Source organism: Barbus barbus (assembly GCF_936440315.1).
Source record: "Barbus barbus genome assembly, chromosome: 17".
Lineage (NCBI taxonomy): Eukaryota > Metazoa > Chordata > Actinopteri > Cypriniformes > Cyprinidae > Barbus > Barbus barbus.
The window spans coordinates 18,707,548-18,734,831 of record NC_136745.1 but is presented as its reverse complement, the minus strand read 5'-3'; the positions used below and the strand labels follow the sequence as shown (position 1 = coordinate 18,734,831).

The following is a 27,284-nucleotide window of genomic DNA, read 5'->3' as shown; positions in this document are numbered from 1 at the left end:
AATAGCCTATTACTTCAAAATTATGATGTAATGATACATAGTTTAATAGTTTATATATTTATGTATATGTACAGTATATACTCTCTCTTTCTCTCTCTCTCTCTCTCTCTCTCTCTATATATATATATATATATATATATAGACACACACTTTATATTTAGTGCATTTTGCTTTAATGCAGATAAAAATAAATGATGAAAATCATAATATAAATTTAATAAACAACTCATATAAATAATTGCAATTTATTATTAATGAAAATTATTAATGTTTTGAAGTAATTGTTCTTAAAATATTTGTATCTTTGTGGTGCATTTTACTTTAATGCAATAATAATAATAATAATAAGAAACATATTCATAATAACAATTTTAATAATTTAAAAAAAAAATTAATATAAAAAACCCTATAATTATTATTATTATTATTATTATTTTTGGAAACGTGTTACCTATTTGCTTTATATATAGTATTTGCTATATATACTATGTAATGTTCCCGGACCAGCAGGTAAAGTTTTCCTCTATTTATTCCTGGCATACTCATGCTAAAGGAAAGGTACAGTATGTGAAGATTCATGCGCCCTAGCCTGAAATCCTTTGCCAGTGTTATGGCACAATAAGCACAAAAATAACATTGCCAAAAATGTCATGGGCACAACATTTCTGACATTATTATTTTTTTTCTCCAGCTCCTAATTCATCTAGCCCCACAAAGAAATATTATAAGGGGGAAAGCTAGGGGATCTTATGGGGAATTTCTGTCCTTGCATGCACAAGGTACTTTTCATCCCCTCCTTGCAGCTCGCAAAGACTCCCATGAGCACTTGCTTTCCATTTCCTTTGCACTGGCGTGTGTGTACGTTGGAAGGCACCTCTCATTCATGCCCGGTACTGTCACATCCTGTTGCTGCTGAAGCAGCTGCTGTGAGAACCACCAAGATTATAAATTGAAAAATGACACTGGCCCTAAATGTACTTTTTCGTTCTTTTTTTCCTACTTCCCTTCAAGTCTCTCTGCTGGAGTGTTTTCACCTGAAGCTGCTGGTTGCCATCCAGGAAAGTGCCACAAGAACACGCGGGAGGGAAAAGAAAAGGTTGTTTTGATGCTGGAATTAAATTACAGTAAATTCCAGAATGTTAGACTGAGAAGGGGCGAGAATGGCAGAAAAATTCCTCTCTGGAAATAGAGCAGAAAAAAGGTGGAAATGAACATCACAGCTGGAGAGAAGTCTATGTTAGATGAATCATGCACTTCATTTACAAATGTAAGCGTATAAAGCTATTGGTGGCTTAATAAACACTTTGGAAAGGAAAACAGTTGTGTGTTTATAATGAAGATGTGATGCTATTGGTGGGCTCCTTGAACAAACAATGGATCTTTTAGAGGAGATGGATTGCATGGACCATGTGAGATAGATCTGATGAACCTGGTGGCTGAATGAATAGAAAAGAAGAGGGTAACTTTTGAATGTTTGCTTAAGGATATTAAAACAACCTGGTGGATACCATAGAGCAGAAGCTGAAATAGCCTTTCTGTCCACAGGCCACGCTTCACACCCGGCATACATCACGCACATGATAAAGAATGCATTAGAAGAAAGATGTGAGGCCACACACATGCCCCATACAGAAAAAAACATGTCTGAAGCTGATGGCAGATAGGGTGGCAAAATAAATCTCCTGATAATAACAAGAAATGTTTTTAAGCAGCAAATCTCAAGCATATTAGAATGACTTCTGAGTGATCATGTGACACTGAAGACTGAATTATCTACTGCTAAGAAATTCAGCTTTACCATCACAGGCACCCCCCCCCCCCCCCCCCCCAAAAAAAAAAACAACAACATTAAAGTAGAAAACAGCAACTGTAAATTGTATTAATATTTCACAGTATTACTATATTTACGGTATTTTAGTTAAATGTAGAATAGGTGAAATAAGAGACTTTTAAAAACATAAAAAAATCCCACCAACCCCAAACTGTTGAATAATAGTGTACTTCATTTTGGCATAATTTTTTTGGCATCAAAATGTAATAATTTAAACATTAATCTGAGAATGTCAAAAAAAGTTAAAATAGTACATTTTTAAATATATTTAATAATATATACTTCATGGACCTATTTTTAGAAATACTTTTCAGTCTTATCTAATTAAAACCAGGCACTTTCACCCATTATCTGTGCATTTTAAAATAATAATTTTCATGCTAACAGATTTAACTTAGCAACACTACAACATGTAACATGTGCACGTCACACTACTGGTAACAATTATGACTTTTGAGTCTCTAGGTAAAGAAAATGAGAGCAAGTAAAGTAAAAAAGTAAAGTCGTGACGTATTGTCAAGTATGGTGACCCATACTCGAAATTGGTGCTCTGAGTTTAACCCATCCAAGTGCACACACACAGCAGTGAGTAGTGAACAAATCCACACACACACACACACCGTGAACACACACCCGGAGCAGTGGGCAGCCATGCTGCAGCGCCCGGGGAGCAATTGGGGGTTCGGTGCCTTGCTCAAGGGCACCTCAGTCAAGACAAAGGCAGCAACAAAAAGAAAGAGAGACATCATCTTGAGCTCATGTGCAGGCATCGCATGCAATGGACTGATGCTCCATAAAAATTCATACACAATTATTGCCACCCTGACTGCACAATAAATGACTATATTGACATAAATCACTAATTTCTGTCTAGATCTATAGACTGGACTAGACACACGACCAGTTAAATCTCCACTGTCTCCATGTCAAAAAGAAGACCAAACTATATGCATTACTAGCTACCAAGCATGCACTCCTTCACTGGCTCATTTTGTCTCAGACATCTTGATATGTTTTTTTGATTTCTCAAACAGGCCTTACAGACCGCAGTGGAAGTACTTTGAAGCCTGGGCAGCCGCCACAGCTTCAGATGAACATCACTGGTGTCACAAGGAGAGCTTCAAACGGAGCTTGACGGCATGCTGCATGGATAAATGATTAGAATGGAGGAAGTGACATGACCATCAAAGGCCGAGACAGAGAGAGAAAGACAGAAAGAGAAGGCAGTGTGTAAGAGAAGAAGGTGCAGGAGTAACACTGAAGACTTGGATGAGCAGTCCAGGCATGGGAGCCAGTTAACTAACTACTGCTGTCAAAGGACACGTGTACACAACATCCAAACAGTCCGGCCAATTATGAGAGCAAGAGACCGTGCAGCACATTTCTGTCAGCGTACCCGGGGATTATTTCAGCTGTAAATCACCTGCCGCTGTTACAAATAGCCCATGACTGCATATTAAAAATGTTTAACATGAACTGAATAATACATGTAATAGCATTTTAGTTCCTGTAGCTTAACTTGGTTCTACTAACATTAAAGCCATGGGGTTAATTCCTAGTGAATACATTCTGATAGACTATTACTACTACAAAAAAAAAAAAAAAAAAAACTATTTTAATACATTTTAAATGCAATTTATTCCTGTGGTTGCAAAGCTGAAACGTTTTTTCAGTTTTTTTTTGTTTTGTTTTAGTTTTTAGGATTCTTTGATGAACCGAATGTATTTAAAATGGAAACGCTTTTTAACAATGTAAAAGTCTTTGCCATCACTTTTGATGAGTTTATTGTGCCCTTTCTGAATAAAAGTATTAATTTCTTTAAAATAAATGAAAGTATTGTACACATACAGTACTAACATGTTTTTGAAATTTTAAGTTCAAGTATACATTAGTTAATATTTTATGAAAGAATAATACAAGTTACAAATTTTTTAAATGATACTGTTTTTCATATTTTATTCATTTGATAATATTAATCAAATGAAAAAAAAAGTATCATATCCTGTTATCATTTGCAAACCTATATGACTTTTTTCTTCTGTAGAACACAAAGGAAAATATTTTAAATGTTGGTGGCCCAAGCTAAATTGGACCCCATTGACTTTCATTGTATGGACAAAATCTCAAAAATATATTTTTTGTGTGTGTGTTAAACACAAGACATTATATGATAAAGGTTTGCAACAACATTAGAGTGAATTTGTGATGACAATTTGTTTTTTAAACCTTATTGTAAAGTGTTACCAAATAATCTAAAAAGAAACAACTAGTAGGCCCTACTAGTTTTTAGTCCATTGTGTACATCATTAAAAAATGAATGTGAATGTTCTGACTCAACACTCTTTTCCTCTAACAATACAAACAGTACTGGCAGTCAAGCTTCTGCCAGGTCATCTAGAGTTTGATCAACCACTCTCATGTGATCTACACAGCAGCTTTATCTTCTCTTATGGTGAATCTCCTGCAAAAGGGGAGGAGAGCTGCTATAGGACTCAGCATGTGATCAGTGATAGAGACAGATAGACCAAACACTGCAGCACTGGTCTTGGCAATGGAATGTGACTCTTTTATCAGGAAGAGAGATAATGGGCAGAGATTGAGGCCTGATGCTGTTTGCACAGAACCTCCTACGCTGACACAAACACAGGATTGCTAGGTAAACAGGTTCACTTATGCCTCTCCCTTTTAGTTCTGGTTATGTGAACGCAGAGCTGTGGTTCTGTCATCGCCACTGCTTACAGCTGTCTCTCTACTGAGTGTAATCAGATCTTGAGCCAGACTTTGTACCTCGACCAACTGCTGCCTCTGGAGCCAAGCTAACTCAATAAGGCACTGCAGAAGTCTGACATCATGTGTGCGATTCCACACAGACTTCCTTGTGGGTTATGGGCTGCTCTTTGTGCCCTGAAGAGGACACAGAGCAGCTGCCCGTCATCCACTGATCCATTAATGAAATTAAACACAGCGAAGCCCACACCGCCTGGTCTCACTTTGTCTTAATTCTGATGACCTCCTTTACATTTTACCAAATTAAGCACCAAGAGGTTGTTAGTTTTGTATTTGCAAATTCTGTTCTTATTTTATTGCTACGTTCAAACTTGAAATGTGCATCAACGTTCAAAACCTTGGGGTTGGTAAGATATCTTATGCTCACCAACACTACATCTATTTAATCAAAAATACAGTAAAAACTGTGAAATATTATTCAAATTTACAATAACGGTTTTGTATTTTAATATATTTTAAAGTGTAATTTATACTTGTGATGCAAAGCTGAATTTTCAGCATCAGTACTCCAGTCATCAGTGTCACATGATCTTTCAGATATCACTCTAATATACTGATTTTCTTTTTTTTTTGCTTTAATAATGTTGAAAACAGTTGTGCTGCATGCTTAATATTTCTGGCAGTTAATTCATTCATTTTACTGTACATTTTATTTATTGCTTTTATAATATAATAATAGGACTGGTTTAGTTAACTTTACGATAGCTTTACTTGAGCTTACGATAATAACCCTGCTTACGATAATAAGTCCATTTGCTAGAAAGGGGCTGATGCCAAGGATCTCCGATGAACCCCTGACATTTAAACTGCCAGCTGGGGAATCTGGTTCAAGACTGTCCAGCCTCATCAAGCTTGCCAAACCCTCACCCTGACAGAGATATTTTGAGAGCTGGAGAAGAGAAGCAGAATCCATGACTCTAAACACACCTAAAGTGTCCCTATCTGTCATAAAGCTGCCATGCTGCTCCAGTCTGCAGTTCAACCAAATGATCTACAAGGAGGAGATGTTAGATTATTGCTATGGTTTCAAACCATAGTTTACTACCGTATATTCAGTATAAAAGGCCCTATTCAAGCATGACTGGTGTTTCATTGTGGGCTGTAATTATACAGTACGATTCATTATGGATACAAAGCTGATCTGAGATTTATCTTGCACAAACTGGCTGAAATTATGATGGTTATCTGCTTTATTATTCAGTACTTCAGACCCCCCAAAGTGAGGTTGCGATCCAACAACCTCAGAAACCCAATGCAGGACATCATCTCCAATTTCTTCTGTGTAGGACAGCATTCCCTATTAGTTTCCTCCTCACATGGACCACCAGCAATTTGGACCACAGGGAAGGGCACTGCAGTGCGCCAAACCCGCCCTCGTAAATAGACCCACAGCTCTGCAGGGTTTCGGGGGTAATATTGAGTAACCTGGTCTCCAGCACCGTAATGAGCACCTGCTTATTAAGCTCGGCCTTTGTGTCAAAAACCCCGGCCGACAGCCATCACATGCAAGGCCTCTAATCCTGATTTGGCTCTCTTTTTGCTGCTTCTTTTTTTTCTGTATTGCTTTCTCTCCTTTCTTTCTTTCTTATGAGTGTTTACATATTAAATTATGCCTTGCAGCGTGAGCTACTGCTGTTGCAATGACACTGACAGAATTGCGTGCCAGAGCAGACACAGCTGTTTGTGAAAAGACAAGACTGCACACAACGCATTTGCCGAGCTCAGGTTATTAATCACATCTGACCCTATGTTACACTAAGAACACGAAAAGTTCACCCATTTCCTTTTATCTTCCCTTTTATTTCCCAGATGCTGAAACAAACTCAAGGCCACTGATCTTTATTTATATTCCTGCTCTCGGTGCTTTTCCCATTCTGACCTTTGACCTAATGCAATGAACCCAGGAAAAGTGCACCCGAGTTAGCAATAAGTGTGAGAGAACATTAAAAACAGCTAGGAAAAGAGGCCCTTCTGTCCAAGTTTTAAATTCCAGGAATGCTAGAGCTCACAACATGGGATCTTGGATTCGCTTTGCGACAGTAAAGTGCATCTCTCGCAGCTGAGATTGATCCTTGTTGTGTTGGACACCTGTAATCCTGTAAAACACAAGCTAATCCTTCTTTTAAACAGGGGATAAAGAAATTCCCAAGACGCCTCCTGTATCGAAACAGTGAACCGCCCATACACAGCAAACTGCACATGACGAACTCATCGGCCTGGTCTTGCACGAGGACACTGCTCCGACAAGCTCAGGCCACGGGAATGGGGAGAACAAAGGTGGGATAGCAGCTCTCAATCTCTCATTCAAAATGAGTTGCCCTCTCCCACCTGTGCAAACACTCCAGCTCGGTTTGTCACAGGTACATAGACAAGAAGGGGATGAAACACAGTTGAACTCCCAGAACTATTCAAGCGCTGAAACTTTTTAACTAAGCTCAGATTATAAAAAAAAAAACGTTCAAAGGCTTGGCGTGATTCCTTTGTGTTTTAATACCTCCTCCATAAATACCGACACTCAAAGAGCCGCGTCGACGCAATACAGCACCGACAAATGCAGCTCATTAGCTGCTTTGTTTACGTAAACTGACTTTTCACCCACAAAACCGACGGATTTGTGAGCACACGTTAAACATAGATCACGAACTACAAAGAAACCTCAGACTTCAGAGGAGCATAATTGTTCTGGTTTTAATCTGCAATTAAAAAATATGGGGTGAAATACAGCATCAGTTTTGCCAGACTGGGTTCATGCTATCTTGACATTAATGTTCTAGTGTGTGCGTGTGTGTTTGGACTCACTGCAGGACCTGATGTTATGAACATCATGTTCAAATTTAACAACTGCACTATTTCCCGATTGAAATGTGCTGGTTAACTTTCTCAGCATTTACAATGCCAAGGAACACACGCACATGTGCATGTGTGCGCACGTACACACACGCAGACAGAAGTATTTGCCAAATAATCCTTTTTTGAAAACTCAACTGCCACAAAGGTACACTAAACAATGCTCACTTCCTGTGGCAACACAAACCTTAGCAGAAAAATGTGTTAATAGTGAAATCACCTCAATCAACAGCTTAATTATCTCTAAAACTGGGCCAAATTGAAAACACATGTACACATGCATGCAAACACACATGTAACATAATGTTCCTCTCAAAAGAACTAAATAAGGACATTTACTTGGCACTTTGCAGCTCTTTCAGACAGACAGACAGACAGGCAGACAATAACTCTGTCTCCAGCGCACACAGACAGACAGGCAGATAAGAGCAGCTCTGGTTACAGCTGTTTGTATCCTTAGGCATTTTTAACTCTGTGCCAAGTACATAATTTATCTAACACAGGAACATGTACAACTCGGTTCAAGAGTAGTGTTCACTACAACACTACTTGGTTCACTACAAGTGTAGCTCATTGAAACTGCATAAATGTGCTTATAGTAATATGCAAGTAAAGTTATTTGTATACATATTCTATAGACAATCTATTAGAATGCCTTATTAAAGATCTATACCAAAGACGATGCTAATTTACAGAGATGCATCAGTTGTTAGCCATTAAAATGTTATAAGTAACTGAAATAACCACAAATGTCAGGGCATTTCAAAACATCTCCAGGGCCCAAAAAGGCCCCTGATGGTTAAATCAAACACAATTAATGTTTGCATAGCTTATTATTTTATATATTTAATCAGTAATCCCCACTGATTTGGCATAGATTGCAGTATTGATTTAAAGTGATTTGAGCCAAACATGACAGTTCTGTAAATAAAGTTCTGCTCTTTTTAACACAATAACAGAGAATGGTAATCAGAGACTATCGAGCTCTTTAGAAAAGACAATAAATAAATAAGAATTAATTAATAAATAATAATAATCAAAGTAGTAGTCTATATTCTACATCTTTTATAGCCATTTACATTTTTTAAGCAGACCCAAAAGAAACAACATGGACAGCTGGCCTTATTTATGCAATTTGCATATGCACATGTTTATGTTTGTCAGACAAAGACTGGTTACAAGACCCATAAGTATGATTTTAGAATGATGTTTGGTTTACAAGATTTTAATTTGGCCTCTTCAAATTTAAATGAGTTCTCCTCAAACAAATATGTTATGGCTTTAGAAGACTTGGAATATAGCACACAAGTTACATTGACTAGTTTTATGGTGCTTGTTGCCATTTCTTCAGAGCTCCTCATTCATATTCTACTAAAATTTCTCCTTTTAAAAGAATACAGTGATGCAGGTTTGGAACAACATGAAGGTAGAGTGAACATCCCTATTCTCACAGAATTAGAATGATTTTTGTAACTTTATCCTTTTATAGCTATAGTCTTTGGTGTGAACGGGCCTTTATTTATATATAGTTTATAGTTAATTGACTAAATATTTAATAAACAAACACATAAGCGGCAGAGGATGTGTAGAACCTTGTGACCTACAGCCATTAGTATTCTGTATTAAACTAAAGCACAGGCTAACTAATCATTCAAAGTAAAGTATATGAAGCAGCCTATGCTTTTCCACTGCATTTGGCTTCTCTGTAACTTGGCCAAAGCAGCCAGAGACTGACGCCTGCATTACTGTTGTCCTGCAGAGGCAGATCACAGACACAGCATGGCTCCAACAGAACTGCTCCATTATCATTTGTTTGATAAGCAGGGCCCGCCTGCAGAGCTGCATTATCTGTCTAATAAACCCAGAGATCCTGACACCTGCTGAGAAACCAGCTGAAGGGAGAGCTGCATAACTGAAGCCTGTTCTTATCAAAGCTTTTTCTACTTTAAAAGGTAGATCATTGAGGTAAATGGGGCATGAGGGCCAACATCTCCTGATTACAACCCCAGAGTCTGGAACGGATTTAAATATCTGAGAGGAGAGAAAAAGAAACCCTTTTCCTGATCTTCCTGTGGCTGCAAACATACCACGTTTTACTGTACCTGACCTCTTTACAGAGCACAATCCAGGCCTTTGATACATGTGCCACTCTAAACAGCTGGTAACTTCCACGACTGTTGAATACACATTTCTGTCTTTCATCGAACTCTACGACCGGTAGAGTGCATAAATCAAAGCTATATTTATTAGCATGGATACGGTTTGTTTCACTTCAACTTCAAGTATACGCTCTGCAGCAGCAATCATCTGCCAGATCAGAACAAACGTAAAAACAAAACGACAAATGTCAAGCTGCGCTGCTTATAACAGCCAGGCGCCGTGCCACAGGAACCTGAACATTTTCTTGGGAGAAAGCAGTCAGCTTCTTTCCACCAGCAGGAAGGTTAGTGAGGAACAGGAAATGTCTGACCACACGAGAGAACAGGGATGCAAGAGCATTTCTCAAACCGCTGTGTTCACACTTTGTCTGAGCTGACTGCTGTGTTTGTGTGTGTGAGGATTGCTGGAGGAGTGTCATGCAAATCTGAGCTGTCCATACTCATAGAAACCAATGAGGTATTGAGATTAAAGCAAGTAGCCTACACTAGTGTACACTTATCCCAGATCAGATTCTTCAAAAATTCTATGTAAGCATTTTCACATTCTAATTGGATAACGACCGAAAAATCAGAATTCTGGTCAAAGCTATAGATTACACTATATAAATATATAAATTATGCAAAGGAATATATTCTAATAATTCTTAAATTAAACTGCTATTCGACAGGCATTTTTAGGACAGCTCAACCAAGATGCTGTTAAAAAAAGTATGTGAACAAGTAAGGAACAACCAAACAGTCTCCCAAAAACACTTTTGTGTGCCTTACATCATTGATTCATGGTCTGCAGTTGCTACATCAAAATATGCTGACATTAACACCCGCCAAATGCGGGTGGATTTTAGCAGTGGCATGTAACACAGTCACTCCCACTAGCCACTTTGGCAGGTTGATTGCAAATGTAACATTGATTCTATGCAAGAGATCAAATGAGTAGTAAATATTAAGTGACTTATGTTGACCGTTTTTGCTCGATTTGGTTAACGAAAAGAGTTCCAAACAAAGATCACAGCAGAACAGTCCCGCATCTCTGAGTTAACACACAGTGTTGCTTCATTACTGAATGATTCAGCGTTTTTGAATGAACTGCTTCAATGATTCAAATCCCATTCATAAAGACAAGAGCTACATCCAAAATTGCACACTCCCTACTATATACTATATAGAAAAACAGTATGTAATAAAAAAAGTATGTATGTATTCATAGAAATAAAAGAGTAGGGGAAAAAAAAAAAAACCTGGATGACCTACTACTTCCGACGTGATTCTCAAGTGTGCATTCGATGGACACTATCCCATGAGGCCACGGGAGAGAATTTATGAATTGCAATGATGTGATGCAACTGATGGTGGTAGGTCACTAGACAATGACAACATGGTGAATGTAGTCCAGATTACAATCCAGATTACAATCATACTACACACATTCATACTGTCACGGAACACTTAGAGAGCGCCGTGGAAAGATAAAGTCTGGGTCCAAGTGCAGGTAAGAATCTCTTTAACAAACCAAAAAGCCAACAAGGCAAAAAAAGCAGTATAAGGAACGGGAAAAAAAAAGGGCAACACAGTGCATGTATCCCCAGAGATGAACAAACACTACAAACAATTAATTGGGATGGAAGATGGCGACCTCTTGTGGTGAGAGGGAGAAGCGCAGGACCCGGACTCATGACAGGACCCCTCCTCTAAGGAACGGTCCCAAGAGCCCATCCAGGGGGACGGCAGAGCGGGGGCGGAACGGTGGGATGCGGGGGACCAGGTCCGTGTGCCAGAGGGGGACCTGGGGACTGAGGCAGCGCCGGCGGGATGGAGACCCAGGGCAGGTCCAGTGGCCACCACAGCGGTGTGTGCGGAACTGCCACCTTGGAGCGGTCGATGGCGGGTGTGTGTGTGTTGATTCACACACATCAGTGTGTGAATCATCAGCGGACACCACCACCGCGGGGGAACCGTGAGTGGGCACCGCCGCTTCGGGAAGGCCTGAAACGAGCCCCGCCGCCCCGAAGGAAACCTCAGCAGCCTCCGTCGCTTCGGGAAGGCCAGAGTAGAGTTCCACCCCCTCAGAGGGCATGCTGGCGGGCTCCGCCACTGCGCGAGACTTGTGAGCGGACACCGCTGCCTCAGGGGAACTGTGAGCGGACACTGCCGCTTCGGGAGATCTGTGAGCGGGAACCACCGCCTCGGGAGGCTCGTGAGCGGCTCTGCCGCCTCGGGAAGGCCTGAAGCGAGCTCCGCTGTCTCGGAGGGAATATCAGCTGGCTCCGCCGCTTAGGGAAGGCCTGACGCGAGCTCCGCGGCCTCGGAGGGAACATCAGCGGGCTCCGCCGCTTTGAAAAGGCCTAAAGCGAGCTCCGCTGCCTCAGAGGGAACATCAGCGGGCTCCACCGCTTTGGAAAGGCCTGAAGTGAGCTCCGCTGCCTCGGGAGGATCGTGAGCGAACACCGCCACCTCAGGAAGACCGCGAGCAGACCACGCCGCCCGCACCGACCTCAGCGGGGAATCCCGCAAGCTGCACATAAGCCCGGGACGCTCCGGAAATGGACGCAAAGTACTGGGTGCGTCCGACGAGGCCTCTGACGCCCCTTGGATCGCTGCGTCAGGAGAACTGTGAGCGGACTCCGCAGCTAACTCCACCCTTAAGGCCGAGCCGCTCAAATGCAGAGCCAGGTTGATGTAGTCCTCCAGCGACTCCTCGGGGGTCCAGTATAGCATCAGGGATTTGAAGTGAAGTGACATACTGCCAAGTATGGTGACCCATACTCAGAATTCGTGCTCTGCATTTAACCCATCCAAAGTGCACACACACAGCAGTGAACACACACACACCGTGAACACACACCCGGAGCAGTGGGCAGCCATTTATGCTGTGGCGCCCGGGCCAGGCCTCCGTAGAAAAAGCCTCCGTAGAAAAAGACCATGAGAGGCAGGTCTTCTCAATAGCCGACCGACGAGCCACTCCAATGAAGTCCCTGGCATACTCCTCAATGCTCCGGTCTCCCTGGCGGATGTTGAGAAACCTCCCTGCTGGACCCATGCTTGCTGGTTGAATTCTGTCACGGAACACTTTGAGAGCGCCGTGAAAAGACGAAGTCTGGGTCCAAGTGCAGGTAAGAATCTCTTTAATAAACCAAAAAGCCAACAAGGCAAAAAAAAACAAAGCAGTATAAGGAACGGGATACATAAAACGGCAACACAGTGCATGTATCCCCAGAGATGAACAAACACTACAAACAATTAATTCAACCAGGCAGAGTGGTGAGAAAGAGGAGAATATATAGTCTGTGGCAATGGGGAACAGCTGAGGGTGTAATAATGAGTGTCAAGTGAATGAAATCTGGAGAATTGAGTCCGGGAAGATGGGAGATGGCGACCTCTTGTGGTGAGAGTGTGGGAGAAGCGCAGGACCCGGACTCATGACACATACTATATAGCCTTGAACATACTCTTTTTGTGGTCAGGAAGTAATTACTTATTCAGAAAAGTATCTACCCAAGAGAGTATTCAATTTCGGACGCAGACAGGCACTTGCTTCATTCTTGAATGAACCAGCCATCTGAACGAATCATTTGAATGAATGACTCAATGACTCACTCATTAAGACAATCACGTACTTCCACCTACAAGTGGTTTACTTTCATATGTAAAAGTGGCCTGTGATTGCATTTTCCTCTCAACATGTCATATTTATATATTAAATAACTGATTTAAAACACAAAAATGTAAGAATTTGATATGAAAGATGATGCGTATATTTAATATGGTTAGGAAAAAACAGCCCTTTACCTAGGTAAAAAAATTACCAGGAAACCTGCAAAAAGTCCATTTTAATATGCATAAGTCAACTTTAATCATATAAAATATAATTTCCTCTCAACAAAATTGAGGCCAGTGAAAATTTTGAGTGCCATTTTGGGAAACCACTAGCCACAGTGGCTGGTGAGCAAAAGTAAATCTCAAGCCCTAGTTATTACTAATTTGAAAATGCCACGTTACAACTAGCAGCCGTTTAGTTATTTGAGTAACAGAGATACAGAACACCTGTGTTACATTGTTTTTATAAACAAGAAGTTAATGTTGAGTAACTTACATTTTAGATACAGTGGCTGCACCAATGAAAATTATTCCAAACAAAGCCACAAACAAACTGTTGCAAGTTGCAACACTGATCAACACAGTTTTGTTGTTTTCTTTCCTGAATAATTCACCGTTTTAAACTAACTGGCTGAACGGATGATTCAATGACTCATTCATGAAGTCTCTTGTTTCATTCTTGAATGAATAACTGTTTTTGAATAAACTAGTTGATCTAGCAGGGCAATGATTCACTTTGTCGACAGCTTGTCGAAGCGATGTAACCAGCAAAATGAATCACTAAACAGCCACACCATTAATGCATACTGTCTGAATAAAATAAAATACAAATAAATAAATAAAATGAAATACATGGTTTCTGTAAAAATCTACATTACTTACAGTAATTGAAATAAATCTCAGAAATTTTGGTGTTCAGATGATAAGACAAGATTAATTGAGCAATCAATAAATATATTCAGCGACATCCACAGTTAACTTTTCGCTTTATCTTATGCAAAATTGTGCTATATGAGGATGCTTCGGTTGTGCTGCTTTAAGGTTTTATTTCTAAATATGATCTCCAGATTTTACTGAATATCATGATCTTGAAAGTACAGATACACCTGCTTAATTTCTAACTTCTCACAAGTAAAGCAGGTACTGGCAAAAAAGTAGTATTGAAATATAAATATAATCAGGAAAGACCTGCTCTGCTCAAGCTGCTTTTCCCCCCGTTCTCTCTACAATGAAGTAATTTCTCTGTTCTTCCAGAATTCTAGGGAACAAGTGTTTGTCACACAGTAATGATCTTAACACACAGTGCCAAAGTATCTTTGGAAACACATCCAGTAACTGTCTTGCCTTAAAGCTCTGTATCGTGTTTCTCCACAACATAATAGTCACTTCACTCAACAATGAACCCTCTTAAATGAACCAAGTGCAGTTGTGTATGACAAAATCTATTAAAGCACAAAGGGTTTCCTGAAACATTTCCTAATTGTTTATTGAATATTACAGCTTGAAGAATGCCACTGTTTTAGCAAATCCACCAACATACACCTCATTAAGCTACCACCGCAAAGCCAGTTTACTCAAATGCCATTTATCTCACTCCTGTTTCCTTTATTCCCTACTTTTAACACAGAGATAGTGGGAAAACTGGGACCCAGAATTCCAAGAATGGCTGATAGAGGAAAAGGAGGAGCAATCCAAGGACAACACTGATTGAGACCCCCCCTCCCCCTCAAGAAGTGCTCATAGCACACAATGAGGGACAGAGTAAACAAATGGACCAATAAATAGATAAGACAATGGATTGTTTACTTAGTAGAGGTCAGGCTCTGACTTGTGGGTTAACCTGGCATTCTTATGGGCGCAATAATAGTAATCACATTTAACAGAGTAAATACCACAGTTAACTCATCCAGATTTATTATGCCAGACCAAATAATGTTGTTTCAGATAATAGTGACATAAATGGGACCATAAATGGCTAAGCCACCATAAAAGATAAACAAGTCTGGGATTCCAGTATGAATCAAAACATTAATTATAAAGGAATTTTAAGAAACCATAACACAAGACAAACTAAGATATTGCACACACAGAAATGGCTTTTTCTTTCAAACACATTCATTTATTTCCTCTGAGAGGCAGTAAAATGTCCTTTGGGCTCCCAGCAGGGTGATGGCACATGTGGAGAAGGTCCACACCTTTCTGACTCAACTCTCCGATACACAATCTCCAGCACAGTAGGTCTCATTAGTTAGACTTTGATTTATGTAAATTTTGTTTCAACTTGGCAGGGAACACTGAATTATGTACCACTAAATTTCTGTTACAGTTCAAGGAACAGGGACCTCTTGTTTGGTTTGAGACACCGCAGTGCAGATATATATGTGAGACTTCAAAAGAATGACTTTATATGTGTCTGCAGTAAGTCTGCTGTGTCAGTAAACATGGCCGGCCCGTTCCCTGATGTGCTTAAAGTAGTCAATAAACAAATTGGGCAGCAAAAGGTCACTTTTTAATGTCTCGACCTTATAGCAAACTAAAATTGGTTCAATAGCACTGTAAAATTATTATTTTTTTTTTTGCAGTGCTATAATAACATCTTTGATTTAATCAGTTATTACAATAACTAATATTGATACGTATTAACTACTAATTTCTACACAATTTTAATGTCAGTTTTAACTTCAAAGATGTTGAAAAAGAAAATTGCATTGAATTTATCACTACAGATCAGGTACTTATTACTTAAGTGTATTAAAACGACATTTCAAATATTTTAATTAAAGTCAATTATTGCAAGTTTTTAAAGGGCAAAAAATACAAACTTTTTTTTTTTCAAACACCCTGTGTAAAATACTGAAAAAAATATGTGATTTTATTTATTTGTGAAAATATTTGAACACTTCTTGAATTTCTTAGTTTAGAGAAGTTCAGAGAAAGAGCAAAAGTTCAAGAGGCTAAAGTGAAACATACAAATAAAGATATTCTAAAAGTTACACAGTCTGAAATACGTTAATTGTGAGCCAAGACTGCTATTTTGTTTTTGGAAATGGCCTGTAATTATGTGCTAATGAATGAATAAAAGACTGATAGACAACATGACTCACCTCTCGCTTCACATGATAACGCCACGATCAAAACCCCAGTGAGAAAAGTCAAGCTTCCTCTCTCTGGAAACATTTTATGATGACCCGCCACTAAAAGAAACCATGAGAATCATAACGATGGAGTTTTACTCTACAGCCTCTAAACTGCGACGCGACAAACTAAAACACAACAGCAGCTTTCCTCATGAGCTCGTTAGTCGCGTCGCGTTTAGGCGTTCGTTTGCAAAGTAAATGTAACAGAGCCTGATGAAAGTAGTGTTAGGGTATTAAGTACTTACATGTCCGCCGAAAGAGATTTAATACTATGAACTAATCAGTTTCTAATAGAAGGATGGAGACGAACACTCTTGAGCAGCAAGGTCTTCTTTTTTGTAGCTATACTGTCCAAGAGAAGAAAAGTTCAGGAGTACTTAGGTTCCACTCGCCTCTTCTCTTGACATGACCCGTCAGCATCCCTGACCGTGGAGAGAGCTGAAGATTTACAGCTGTGAATCACAGCAGCGCTCCTCCAAGCCAACAGCTGGAGAGACCGGCAGGAATTAAACATGAGCGCCTCCTGTATCCAACACTACTCCACTACACCTGTGTAGGGCGCAATCCATAACCATTAGAGAGAAAAAACAAACTACGAAACAGTTAACAGTTTCGATAGGGTGAAATATGCAATCTTTCTTTCTTTCTTTCTACAAAATAATTAAAAGTAGTAGTAGTAGGCTACACACAAAATAAATAGCCTATTAACACTATAATACTGCAACCAAGTAGCACTGTTCATGGTTTTGATCCAATTAAAGACTTTTAGTTAGATTTCATACTAAATACTTTTTTTTAAATTACTCTTAAACATCTCAGCAAATCAGTTTAAAAAAACAACTTACAGTATTTGATGTCTTAGTCTCATTTTCCTAGTAAAACATTTACCTTTAATGCAAATTCAACTTAACTGATTATTAATATTTATTTAAAGGTAAACCATGTTGTGTGTTATTTATTTATTTGACTTTCTTACTCTCTTGGCCTACTTGTTTAATCTTAACCCTAATACAAACACACATCCATCTCTCAAGCATGTTCTGAGGCAGAGCTTGCTTTATATTTTATTACACCTCTCCGCCACTAGATGGTGATCTAAGTATGCGTGACCGCCATCAAGACTCCATTCCCATTAAAATACATTATATTTCATATTCCTTGCGCGCCCTGAAGAGCTTAGATAATGAAATAATAATAATAATAATAATAACAAAGTTAAAAATATTTTAATGTTTCAGCCTAAGACCAAATTGTTATCTATATTTCATTGGCTTTTTTTGTGAGGGTTGTATTAGACCTATGTTAATCATTTAAATTCTGACAAACAAAAAACACCAAAAACATTAAAGGTATACAGTACTTCACCCAAAAATGAAAACTCAGTCATTATTTACTCATCCTCATGCCTGTCTAAACCTGCATTTACTTGATTCTGAACACAAAAGAGGATTGTTTTGAAAAAATATTGCATTTTTGGTGACCACTATTCCAGTGTGTAGGCAAAAATATCTTCCTTTATGTTCAGCAGAAGAAAAAAAATACATATAGTTTGGGAACAGCATGAGGGGTGAGTAAATATGGCAGTGATTTCATTTTGGGTGAACTATCCCTTTGAACTGATTCTACCAGACAAGATGTTTTGACTGCAGTTTTGATTTTCACAAATGCCTTTTTATGGTATGCCACAACTCTGGCTCACTTTTCAAGAACTGTTATGTTCAACTGGTTTGCTCCACTTCTATCTCCGTAGCTATGCAATTCGATGTCATTGCAACCTCTTCATGAATCAAAAATGAGATTCTGTGGTGTGCAGAAGCTCCTGGGGGGGCTTACAGTTTCCTCTCCTCCTTCCCATCCACATGATGCGGATTCCCAGAGCGATCTGGCGCTGGATGAGAAACCTCACATAGGTCTCCCACCACCCCCATGGCCCCCTGGCAGTCCTGCTCAGATATCTGGGATGATGATGTCCTCAGTATCCACCCACTCTGTAGTCTGAGGTGGGAGGTGATTTAACAGTTATTTGTAGCCATAGGAGAGTCTGGCTCATTTCCTCCCTGGTCTCATGCAGTTTTCTCCTCTTGCTTTTTGGATCACCCAAAAGTTGCATTTGGAGTTTTACGACTCTCAGCAAGTGCTTGCATGGCTTAGCACTTTACGCACACGCACACACACACACACACACACACACACACACACACACACACACACACACACACACACACACACACACACACACACACACACACACAGACACAGACACTCTCTTCTATTGTCTTGCGTTGGTACAATGGTGTTTAAACTGCTTTTCAGAGGTGTTTCAATAACAAAAATTGCACTGGCTGAAAGGAACTGTCTGCTCTCCTGACATGTTCGATTAAAACTCTGTGGCAATACAGTGCATAGACACACAGAAAGAAAAATGTCAAAACTACCAGACAACACAATAATTTGAGCAGTTGGAAGGCATTTAAAACCTTAGGTTTGATTGCAGACTGATCCAAATTGTCACAGGCTAGGTAAATATTGACAGTGCTCCCATCAAGACCACCTGAGAGAAGCTTAGATCGCAGCAGCTGAAAATCCTCAGACAAAGGCATCTTTCTAAGTGAGCTAGGTGAGCCAATGCTTTGTAATGTGGAGAATGTGCAGCCTTGGCAGTGAGTGCGACAGGAGCTGCTGCCCCATTTAAAAGTGCACAACTGATTGATGGCATGAGATGGTTTGACATTTTCTCTCCCACGATGAAGCGTTTATTTGTAAAAATAAATAAATAAAATGAGAGAAAAAAGCATGAAAAACATCTAAGCATCACATATCTCTGCTTGAGCCACTAAGGATGAGAGGGAATGCAGGGTGAATCAGGTTAAGACATTTGAAGCTCAGATAAGAGTGTGTGTCTGTGCATGTTTAAAAGCAAAGTCCAGACACACAGAAAATGCTCTAATCTAATACACTGTTCATCATGTTAATCAAACTGAAACATAAAATGTATATGTCGCTGACATTTTGACATTGCAATTTATATATATGTTACATACATTACATATATTCTGAAGATTGGAGTAATGGCTGCTGGAAATTCTGCTTTGCTATCACATGAATAAATTACATTTTAATATACAGTATCTCACAGAAGTGAGTACACCCCTCACATTTTCGTAAATATTTTATTATATCTTTTCATGTGACAACACTGAAGAAATGACACTTTGCTACAATGTAAAGTAGTGAGTGTACAGCTTGTATAACAGTGTAAATTTGCTGTCCCTTCAAAATAACTCAATACACAGCCATTAATGTCTAAACCGCTGGCCACAAAAGTGAGTACACCCCTAAGTGAAAATGTCCAAATTGGGCCCAAAGTGTCAATATTTTGTGTGACCACCATTATTTTCCAGAACTGCCTTAACCCTCTTGGGCATGGAGTTCACCAGACCTTCACAGGTTGCCACTGGAGTCCTCTTCCACTCCTCCATGACGACATCATGGAGCTGGTGGATGTTAGAGACCTTGCGCTCCTCCGCCTTCCGTTAGATGCTCAATAGGGTTTAGGTCTGGAGACATGCTTGGCCAGTCCATCACTTTTACCCTCAGCTTCTTTAGCAAGGCAGTGGTCGTCTTGGAGCTGTGTTTGGGGTCGTTATCATGTGGGACTACTGCCCTGCGGCCCAGTCTTTCCTTCAGTATGTCACAGTACATGTTGGCATTCATGGTTCCCTCAATGAAGTGTAGCTCCCCAGTGCCGGCAGCACTCATGCAGCCCCAGACCATGACACTCCCACCACCATGCTTGACTGTAGGCAAGTCACACTTGTCTTTGTACTCTTCACCTGGTTGCCGCCACACACGCTTGACACCATCTGAACCAAATAAGTTTATCTTGGTCTCATCAGACCACAGAACATGGTTCCAATAATCCATGTCCTTAGTCTGCTTGTCTTCAGCAAACCGTTTGCGGGCTTTCTTGTGCATCATCTTTAGAAGAGGCCTTCCTTCTTTGCAGACAAATTTGATGCAGTGTGCGGCGTATGGTCTGAGCACTGACAGGCTGACCCCCAATGCTGACAGCACTCATACGTCTATTTCCAAAACACAACCTCTGGAGATGACGCTGAGCACGTTTGAGCCCTGCACGGGCCTCAAATTTAGGCCCTAGCCCGGCCCTGGCCCGAGACACTCAGGCCCTAGCACGGCCCACGTCCGACAGCTTATCAGAATTACCAGCCCTAGTCCGACCCGAGCCCCCCTTCTCCTAAAACAGTTTATACTACTGTTTCGGCTATTAAAATAGTTCAGTTTTGTGTGTAATGGTAAAATTATATTTTGTTTTTTAAGTTAATTAAGAAAAACATTTGGAGGATTTTTGTTTGTTAAATAGCTTATAAGTTTTTGTTTTTTTTAAAGTAAGGACCAAGTGGCCAGCTGCATGAGCTGATCATAGCCTATGTTTGAGCAATTTAGCCATCTCATATCATCACGACTTGCCTAAAATAAAATCTACAGATATACTAAAACAGTTCAAGTATATAACAATGTTTAAATGTTAAATCTGCGCTATAATAATAATGTGCGTTAGCCTATATCTACGTTTGTGCGGAGAGTGGAAGCTAAAGCGTGCTCTGCAGGACATGGAGACACCAGCGCAAACACTTGGATTTACTTAAGTGGAAACAAATTAAAATAGCCTACGCCATCTTTTCTTGGTTTTCGGAGATGTTTACACCGAGGTACTTGAAGCTACTCACTCTCTCCACAGGGGTCCCACTGATCATAAGAGGAGTGTAGGGCTGCTGCTGTCTCTTCCTAAAGTCCATGATCAGCTCTTTAGTTTTGCTCACATTCAGAGAGAGAGATAGTTGTCCTGGCACCATGATGTGAGTCTCTCTACCTCGTCCAAGTAAGCGGTCTCATCGTTGTTGGAGATGAGGCCCAGAACCACAGTATCATCAGCGAATTTGACAATAGATGTGGAGCTGTGAGAGGACACGCAGTCATGCGTGTAGAGAGAGTAAAGCAGGGGGCTCAGGACACAGCCCTGTGGGGCTCCTACGTTCAGGGTGATGGGGTTTGAGGTGAACTGGCCAACTTTCACCACTTGAGGTCTGCCGGTGAGGAAGTCTTGAATCCAGTCACAGAGTGAGGAGTTTAGGCCGAGGTCTGTGAGTTTAGAAGCCAGCTTGATGGGGACTATAGTGTTGAAAACTGAGCTATAGTCAATGAATAGCAGCCTTATAATTCCCATTGTTGCTGTCCAAGTGTGTGAGGGAAGAGTGGAGGACGTGAGAGATGGCATCGTCCGTAGATCTGTTTGGGCGATAGGAAAACTGAAGAGGGTCCAAAGTATCAGGTATGGAGGAGCAGATGTGGCTCTTTACAAGTCTCTCAAAAACCTTCATGACTACAGATGTGAGGGCAACTGGGCGATAGTCATTCAGGCAAGAGTGTTTATTGTTCTTTGGCACAGGGATAATGACAGATTTTTTTCATCACTAATTGATAGATGTCTATAATATAAAAATAAGGAGAAACCCAAAACAGGCCCGAGGCCCAGCCCGCGTCTGAACTGTGACGTGGAAATTGGCCCGAACGCCGGCCCTAGAGGCGTAAAAAAGTCGGGGCCCGTCGGGCCCGGGCTGAAATGCAGGGCTCTAGAGCACGTGCACTCAACTTCTTTGGTCGACCATGGAGAGGCCTGTTCTGAGTGGAACCTGTCCTGTTAAACCGCTGTATGGTATTGGCCACCGTGCTGCAGCTCAATTTCAGGGTCTTAGCAATCTTCTTATAGCCTACGCCATCTTTATGTAGAGCAACAATTATTTTTTTCAGAGAGTTCTTTGCCATGAGGTGCCATGTTGAACTTCCATTGACCAGTATGAGAGAGTGAGAGCGATAACACCAAATTTAACACACCTGCTCCCCATTCACACCTGAGACCTTGTAACACTAACGAGTCACATGACACCGGGGAGAGAAAATTAGGGGTGTACTCACTTTTGTGGCCAGTGGTTTAGACATTAATGGCGGTGTGTTGAGTTATTTTGAGGGGACAGCAAATTTACACTGTTATACAAGCTGTACACTCACTACTTTACATTGTAGCAAAGTATCATTTCTTCAGTGTTGTCACATGAAAAGATATAATAAAATATTTACAAAAATGTGAGGGGTGTACTCCTGTGAGATACTGTATATATTCAATTAGAAAAGAGTTATTTTCAATTGTACTAATGTTTCACAATATCATTGCTTTTCACAGGTTTTTATCAAATAAATGCAGCATGAGCATTAGAGACATCAATCAATCAATCAATCAATCAATCAATCAATCAATCAATCAATCAATCAATACCAAAAGTTTAAATAGTAGTTTATAAATTCTCTAAGGTCATTTGACAATATCAAAACACAGAGGGACAGAGGAAATTATAGGAATTATTGCTTATTATCTACTTGGTTCAAACAATAACTATATAAGCAATAACCAAGGCAGAAACAGACAGTGGCATATCTGTCACTTCTGGCAGACGAGAGCCACTCTCATAGTTTAGATAGTCTTAGCTTCACATGCTGGGTTCACAGGTGACAGGTGTCTCTATCTGCCCCTTAGAAAGTAGAAGGAAGATAGAGGAAAAGGCAAATCTGAGCTTTACAGAGCTTTACTCTTAACCCTAACAAACCCCCTCCCCATGTCCTCCATATACACCCTACATTCCCTTGTAACAATGATCTACCTCATGTTGAGAGTCACTCGCTGATAAGCCTTCCATTTTGCCTTTCAACTTCTGAACCACTTATTTTTACCACAGTTTCTGAAGAAGGTTTCTCACTCACGTTTAAACACGGTCCTTAACTTCAACTTCCATGTGTCCTCTTGTTTGCTGCATCACTTCCCCTTGCATTCTTGCTTCATTGTTCATGCATACACAATCCTGATTAAAAAAAAGAGAAAACACTTAACAAATACACTGATGAATCCATGAATCCATGCAGCAGGCGTTAGTGCTGTGATTATAAACTCAAGAGCTTTCATGCGCTTGACCTCATAGCTGGCATAACTCAAGTGGGCCATTTTACTTTCTTTCTCCAGTTGACACTTCCATTATGAAAACTCATTATGACTGGTTTGTATAATGGGACTAAGTGTAGCAATTGACATAATTCAAGTGCTTGTTCTGATTGCTTTAATGTGACGAGGGCCATATGAACATACACAGTGGAGAGAGGTGAAGATACAGATGTTAAAATTCGGTGTACGATCCATGACGATCCAGTCTTTTCTGTAAAAATTAATTTGTCACTTTAATTATTGCTCATCTTACACCTCAAGGAATTTAGATTTTTTGACATTTTGATCTATGTTCAGTATACTGTATGCAATCATTTGTTTGAAAAAGTAAAAAAAAAAAAGTCCTTTTCTTTTTCCCTTCTCTGTGCATGAAGTCTTTTTTCCAGTGTACGAATTACTAGTGTTCTACTACTTGGCTTTACATGGATATAGAGAGAAAAACCAATAGAGACAAGACTGAGGTGAATTAAATAAAACAGACATAAAATATACATCTTAAACAGACAATGCAACCACACAATAACAAGCAAAAGACATTGAGCAGCAGACAGTGCCTTTATCTACAGTTTATAGTCGATCATCTCTCCAGTAGATGGCACTGTTGGTCCATGTGGAGCTTTGTGTTGAGGTTTGTAAAGTCTTGTGAGCCCTTTTCAGGGCTCCAGACACTATGTGCCCATTTGGGCATTTATACCAGTATGTTCCAGGCAGAAACACAATACACAGACACACCGAACAAAACGCCAGAGATCCTCTAGATTAATAGCTTTGTAAGTCTCAAATACAGAATTAACTTTTTTACCTCAAGCCATTTATTATGAAGAGAAAAGAGAGATAAAGAATGACTCAAAACCCCATAAATTGTTGGCCATGTACAATGAAACGTGGAGCTATCTCTTGGTCTAAGCCTTTAAGTTGTTTCCACCTTAAAAATATAATGTGGAACTGAAAACAATCCAAAAGACCCATCCGCCAATCTCTCCGCAATCCCAGATCAACTGGAAAAACATGCTTTTGGACATTTCGGTAAAATTATATTTTGTTGCTTCTGTCAAGTTTCGCGACCCTTTCAAACATTTCCAGTGTGTGTCATTAAAAGCTAATTTCAGTTGTTTTAGAAAAAGACAAGTATGAATCTGGCAAAGTTTTATTACATTTGTTTATGCATACATCACAGCAATTTAGAAATCAAATATCCTATGAATGGTGCTGAAGCTTACAAATAACATACCACCTACTCTTAACCCTACACTAAACCTATAATCTATTCTATTAACAACAGCAAATATGAGATGAAAACAAATTCTGAAGTAACATGCCCTTTTAATATGCTTCTACAAGTCTTCAAGCTCTTTTGTCACAACGTGTGTCACAGGAGTCGTAACTGAGCACTGCAGTGCTGTACCAGGTGAGCTACTGAGCAAGTTTACTATGTCAGAAAAGCCAAATGTATGGAGCTGGTTATACAAACATCAACATGTCTTAGGTTACAAATATGGTGGAAGTGTTTTGAAGTATTAACACCACATTCAAATCTTTATTACCTGATAATCCTCATTTAGGGAGCGTCACTTCTCGTACTCCCCATAATATTGTAGTCAGAGTGGCGCTCCTGGACCGACGTCTTCTAGCAGAAGGCGGATCCGTAGACAGTCATTCTCGCTGGATAGTCTTCGGCTAAAACATCCTGTTGCCTATGGCCCAGGACTTCAGAGGGCGACCCCTACTGGGGCAGGGAAACTACTGCCAAATGTGTCTCTGTGGGTCCTGCACACGATAGAAGAAGGCTATCGTATTTAGTCGGCTCTCCGCTGCATTTCAGCGGGGTCATTCCTACTTTGGTCGGCCCCGAGCAGGCTCTGGTAATGGAACAAGAAGTGAACACCCTTCTTTCACAAAGTGTGTGGATGCTGCGCTGGCTCCGCTGCGGCTCCAGGGCATCCGCATACTGAATTACATCGACGATTGGTTGATATTAGCTCAATCAGAGCAGATGGCGGCTCGACATCGAGGTGACGATCTTGCTCACATGAAAGATCTGGGGTTAAAACTAAACGCCAAGAAAAGTGTGCTTTCTCCATTACAGAGAACCACTTATCTAGGTGTGCTGTGGCATTCGACCGCGATGCAGGCATGTCTGTCTGTCTGAATGGCCACCCTGCCCGTGGTCTGTGGAGCGGCCGCCATCTGATGTGGCACATCAATTGGCCAGAGATGCTGGTTGTGTTTCGAGCACTGAAACACTTCCTCCCAGACTTAAAAGATCACCATGTGTTGGTGCGAGCATTGACAGCACATCGGTGGTCTCTTATATCAACCACCAGGGAGGTCTGCGTAGAAAGACCTCCCTGGTTTTTTTTTATGTTTCCTCCAGAGGCTGAGGCCTCCGGCCAGCGGGCTTATGCTATGTGGTGGGGATGCTATTCCATAGCCTCAAGTCCTCTGCTCTCCCCTCTTCTGGGGATCAAGACTCACTTCTCAGGAGTTGGCCTTCGAGACGCAGGCCCCGCCCACTTTGGCCCCTTTTCTCTCGCCTTAGTTCCACACTACATTTACATTTATGCATTTAGCAGACGCTTTTATCCAAAGCGACTTACATTGCATTCAAGTTACAGTTTTACATTTTATCACCTCTTGCTTTTCCCTGGGAATCGAACCCATGACCTTGGCGTTGCTAGCGCCATGCTCTACTATTTGAGCTATTTGAGCTACCCCACTCGGCAGGGATTTGAAAGTCTGCTGGCGTGGGCATCTCGTTCCCATAGCATTTCGACGCAGCTGTTCCTGAAGGGGAAAGTCTCAGGTTACGCATGTAAACATGGTTCCCCAAAGGGAACTAGACGCTGCGTCTCGGGGCCATACTTCCGGCATCCCTGCGAGCGGTTGCTTCACTCCTAGAAGCTGATTCCAGTTCCACCGCACGTGCTTTTAAGCTTCCTGGTCGATTACGTCACCCTCCCGTGACGTCTCGCCCATCCAGATTACACATGTGATTCAGAGCGTGGTCACGCTGAAAGACGTTCCCATAGCGTTTCGACGCAGCGTCTCATTCGCTTCGGAGAACCATGGTTACATGCTTAACCTGAGACGTTTTTCCAATGAGCCTATGTTGCTCTCTGCATAGCTTGAAGCAATATAACACACACGATGCAAAACTCTGGCCAAATGCATGCACTCTTGGTGACCAAATGAATGTGCAGTGTTGACTTTGGATGCAAGATCTATCACCTGGATGTCTAGTGGAGACCAGGTTTGCATACTGGAAAGGATGGAGTGTGATATAAGATGAGATATTAGAAACGTCTACCTAAAATGACTTGCTGCATATTGTGTTGCTTCCCCTTTGAACATTTCTCATGCACCAAGTTCTCTATATACTGTACAAGACCATTGTTTATCTGTTGATTTTACTTCAAGGTATTAAGTTGCTGGAATTCACAGACTTTAAATGCAGTGCACTTGCATACATAACAAAAGTGCAATTTAACTTCTTCAGCATTGCATCTGTTTATCCCATTATTTTTGGTTTTAAATAGAGTACAAACGTTCTCTGAACATCATTGTCGCTTCAAAGAAAGAGAAAAATAGGCCCAAATTTCCAATTTATAGATCATAGTGTTGGAAACTTTTCCTTCGTCAAAGCAGAGACCAGGAGACTTTGGGATAAGTTAATCTTTATTGAGAACTCGCTGTGCGTCGCTGTAGTCATCCAAGTCTAACTCAAACAGTATACATTGTAGTTTATACACATTTCGAGGGGGAGGGATACATAGATGTGGAGACAATCTAAACAAAGCATGCGAATGCAGTACAGGAATCGGCCCATTACCAGAATTTCCCCAGCCCTGACATCATCAGCA

The 27,284-nt window shown here is 40.6% G+C and overlaps 1 protein-coding gene across 1 annotated transcript in view; it reads right to left on the bottom strand.

Annotated features, from left to right (window-relative positions):
• Positions 1–16,816, bottom strand: part of LOC306883473 (fibroblast growth factor receptor-like 1) — a 36,298-nt gene extending 19,482 nt beyond the window's left edge. The window contains exons 1-2 of the mRNA XM_079438758.1: positions 16,601–16,816; positions 16,323–16,412 (exon numbers count right to left, since the gene is read on the bottom strand). Coding sequence (XP_079294884.1) covers positions 16,323–16,395 — 73 coding nt within the window. The 5' untranslated portion in view covers positions 16,396–16,412; positions 16,601–16,816. The remainder of the gene's footprint in view (positions 1–16,322; positions 16,413–16,600) is intronic.
• Positions 16,817–27,284: the final 10,468 nt, after the last annotated feature.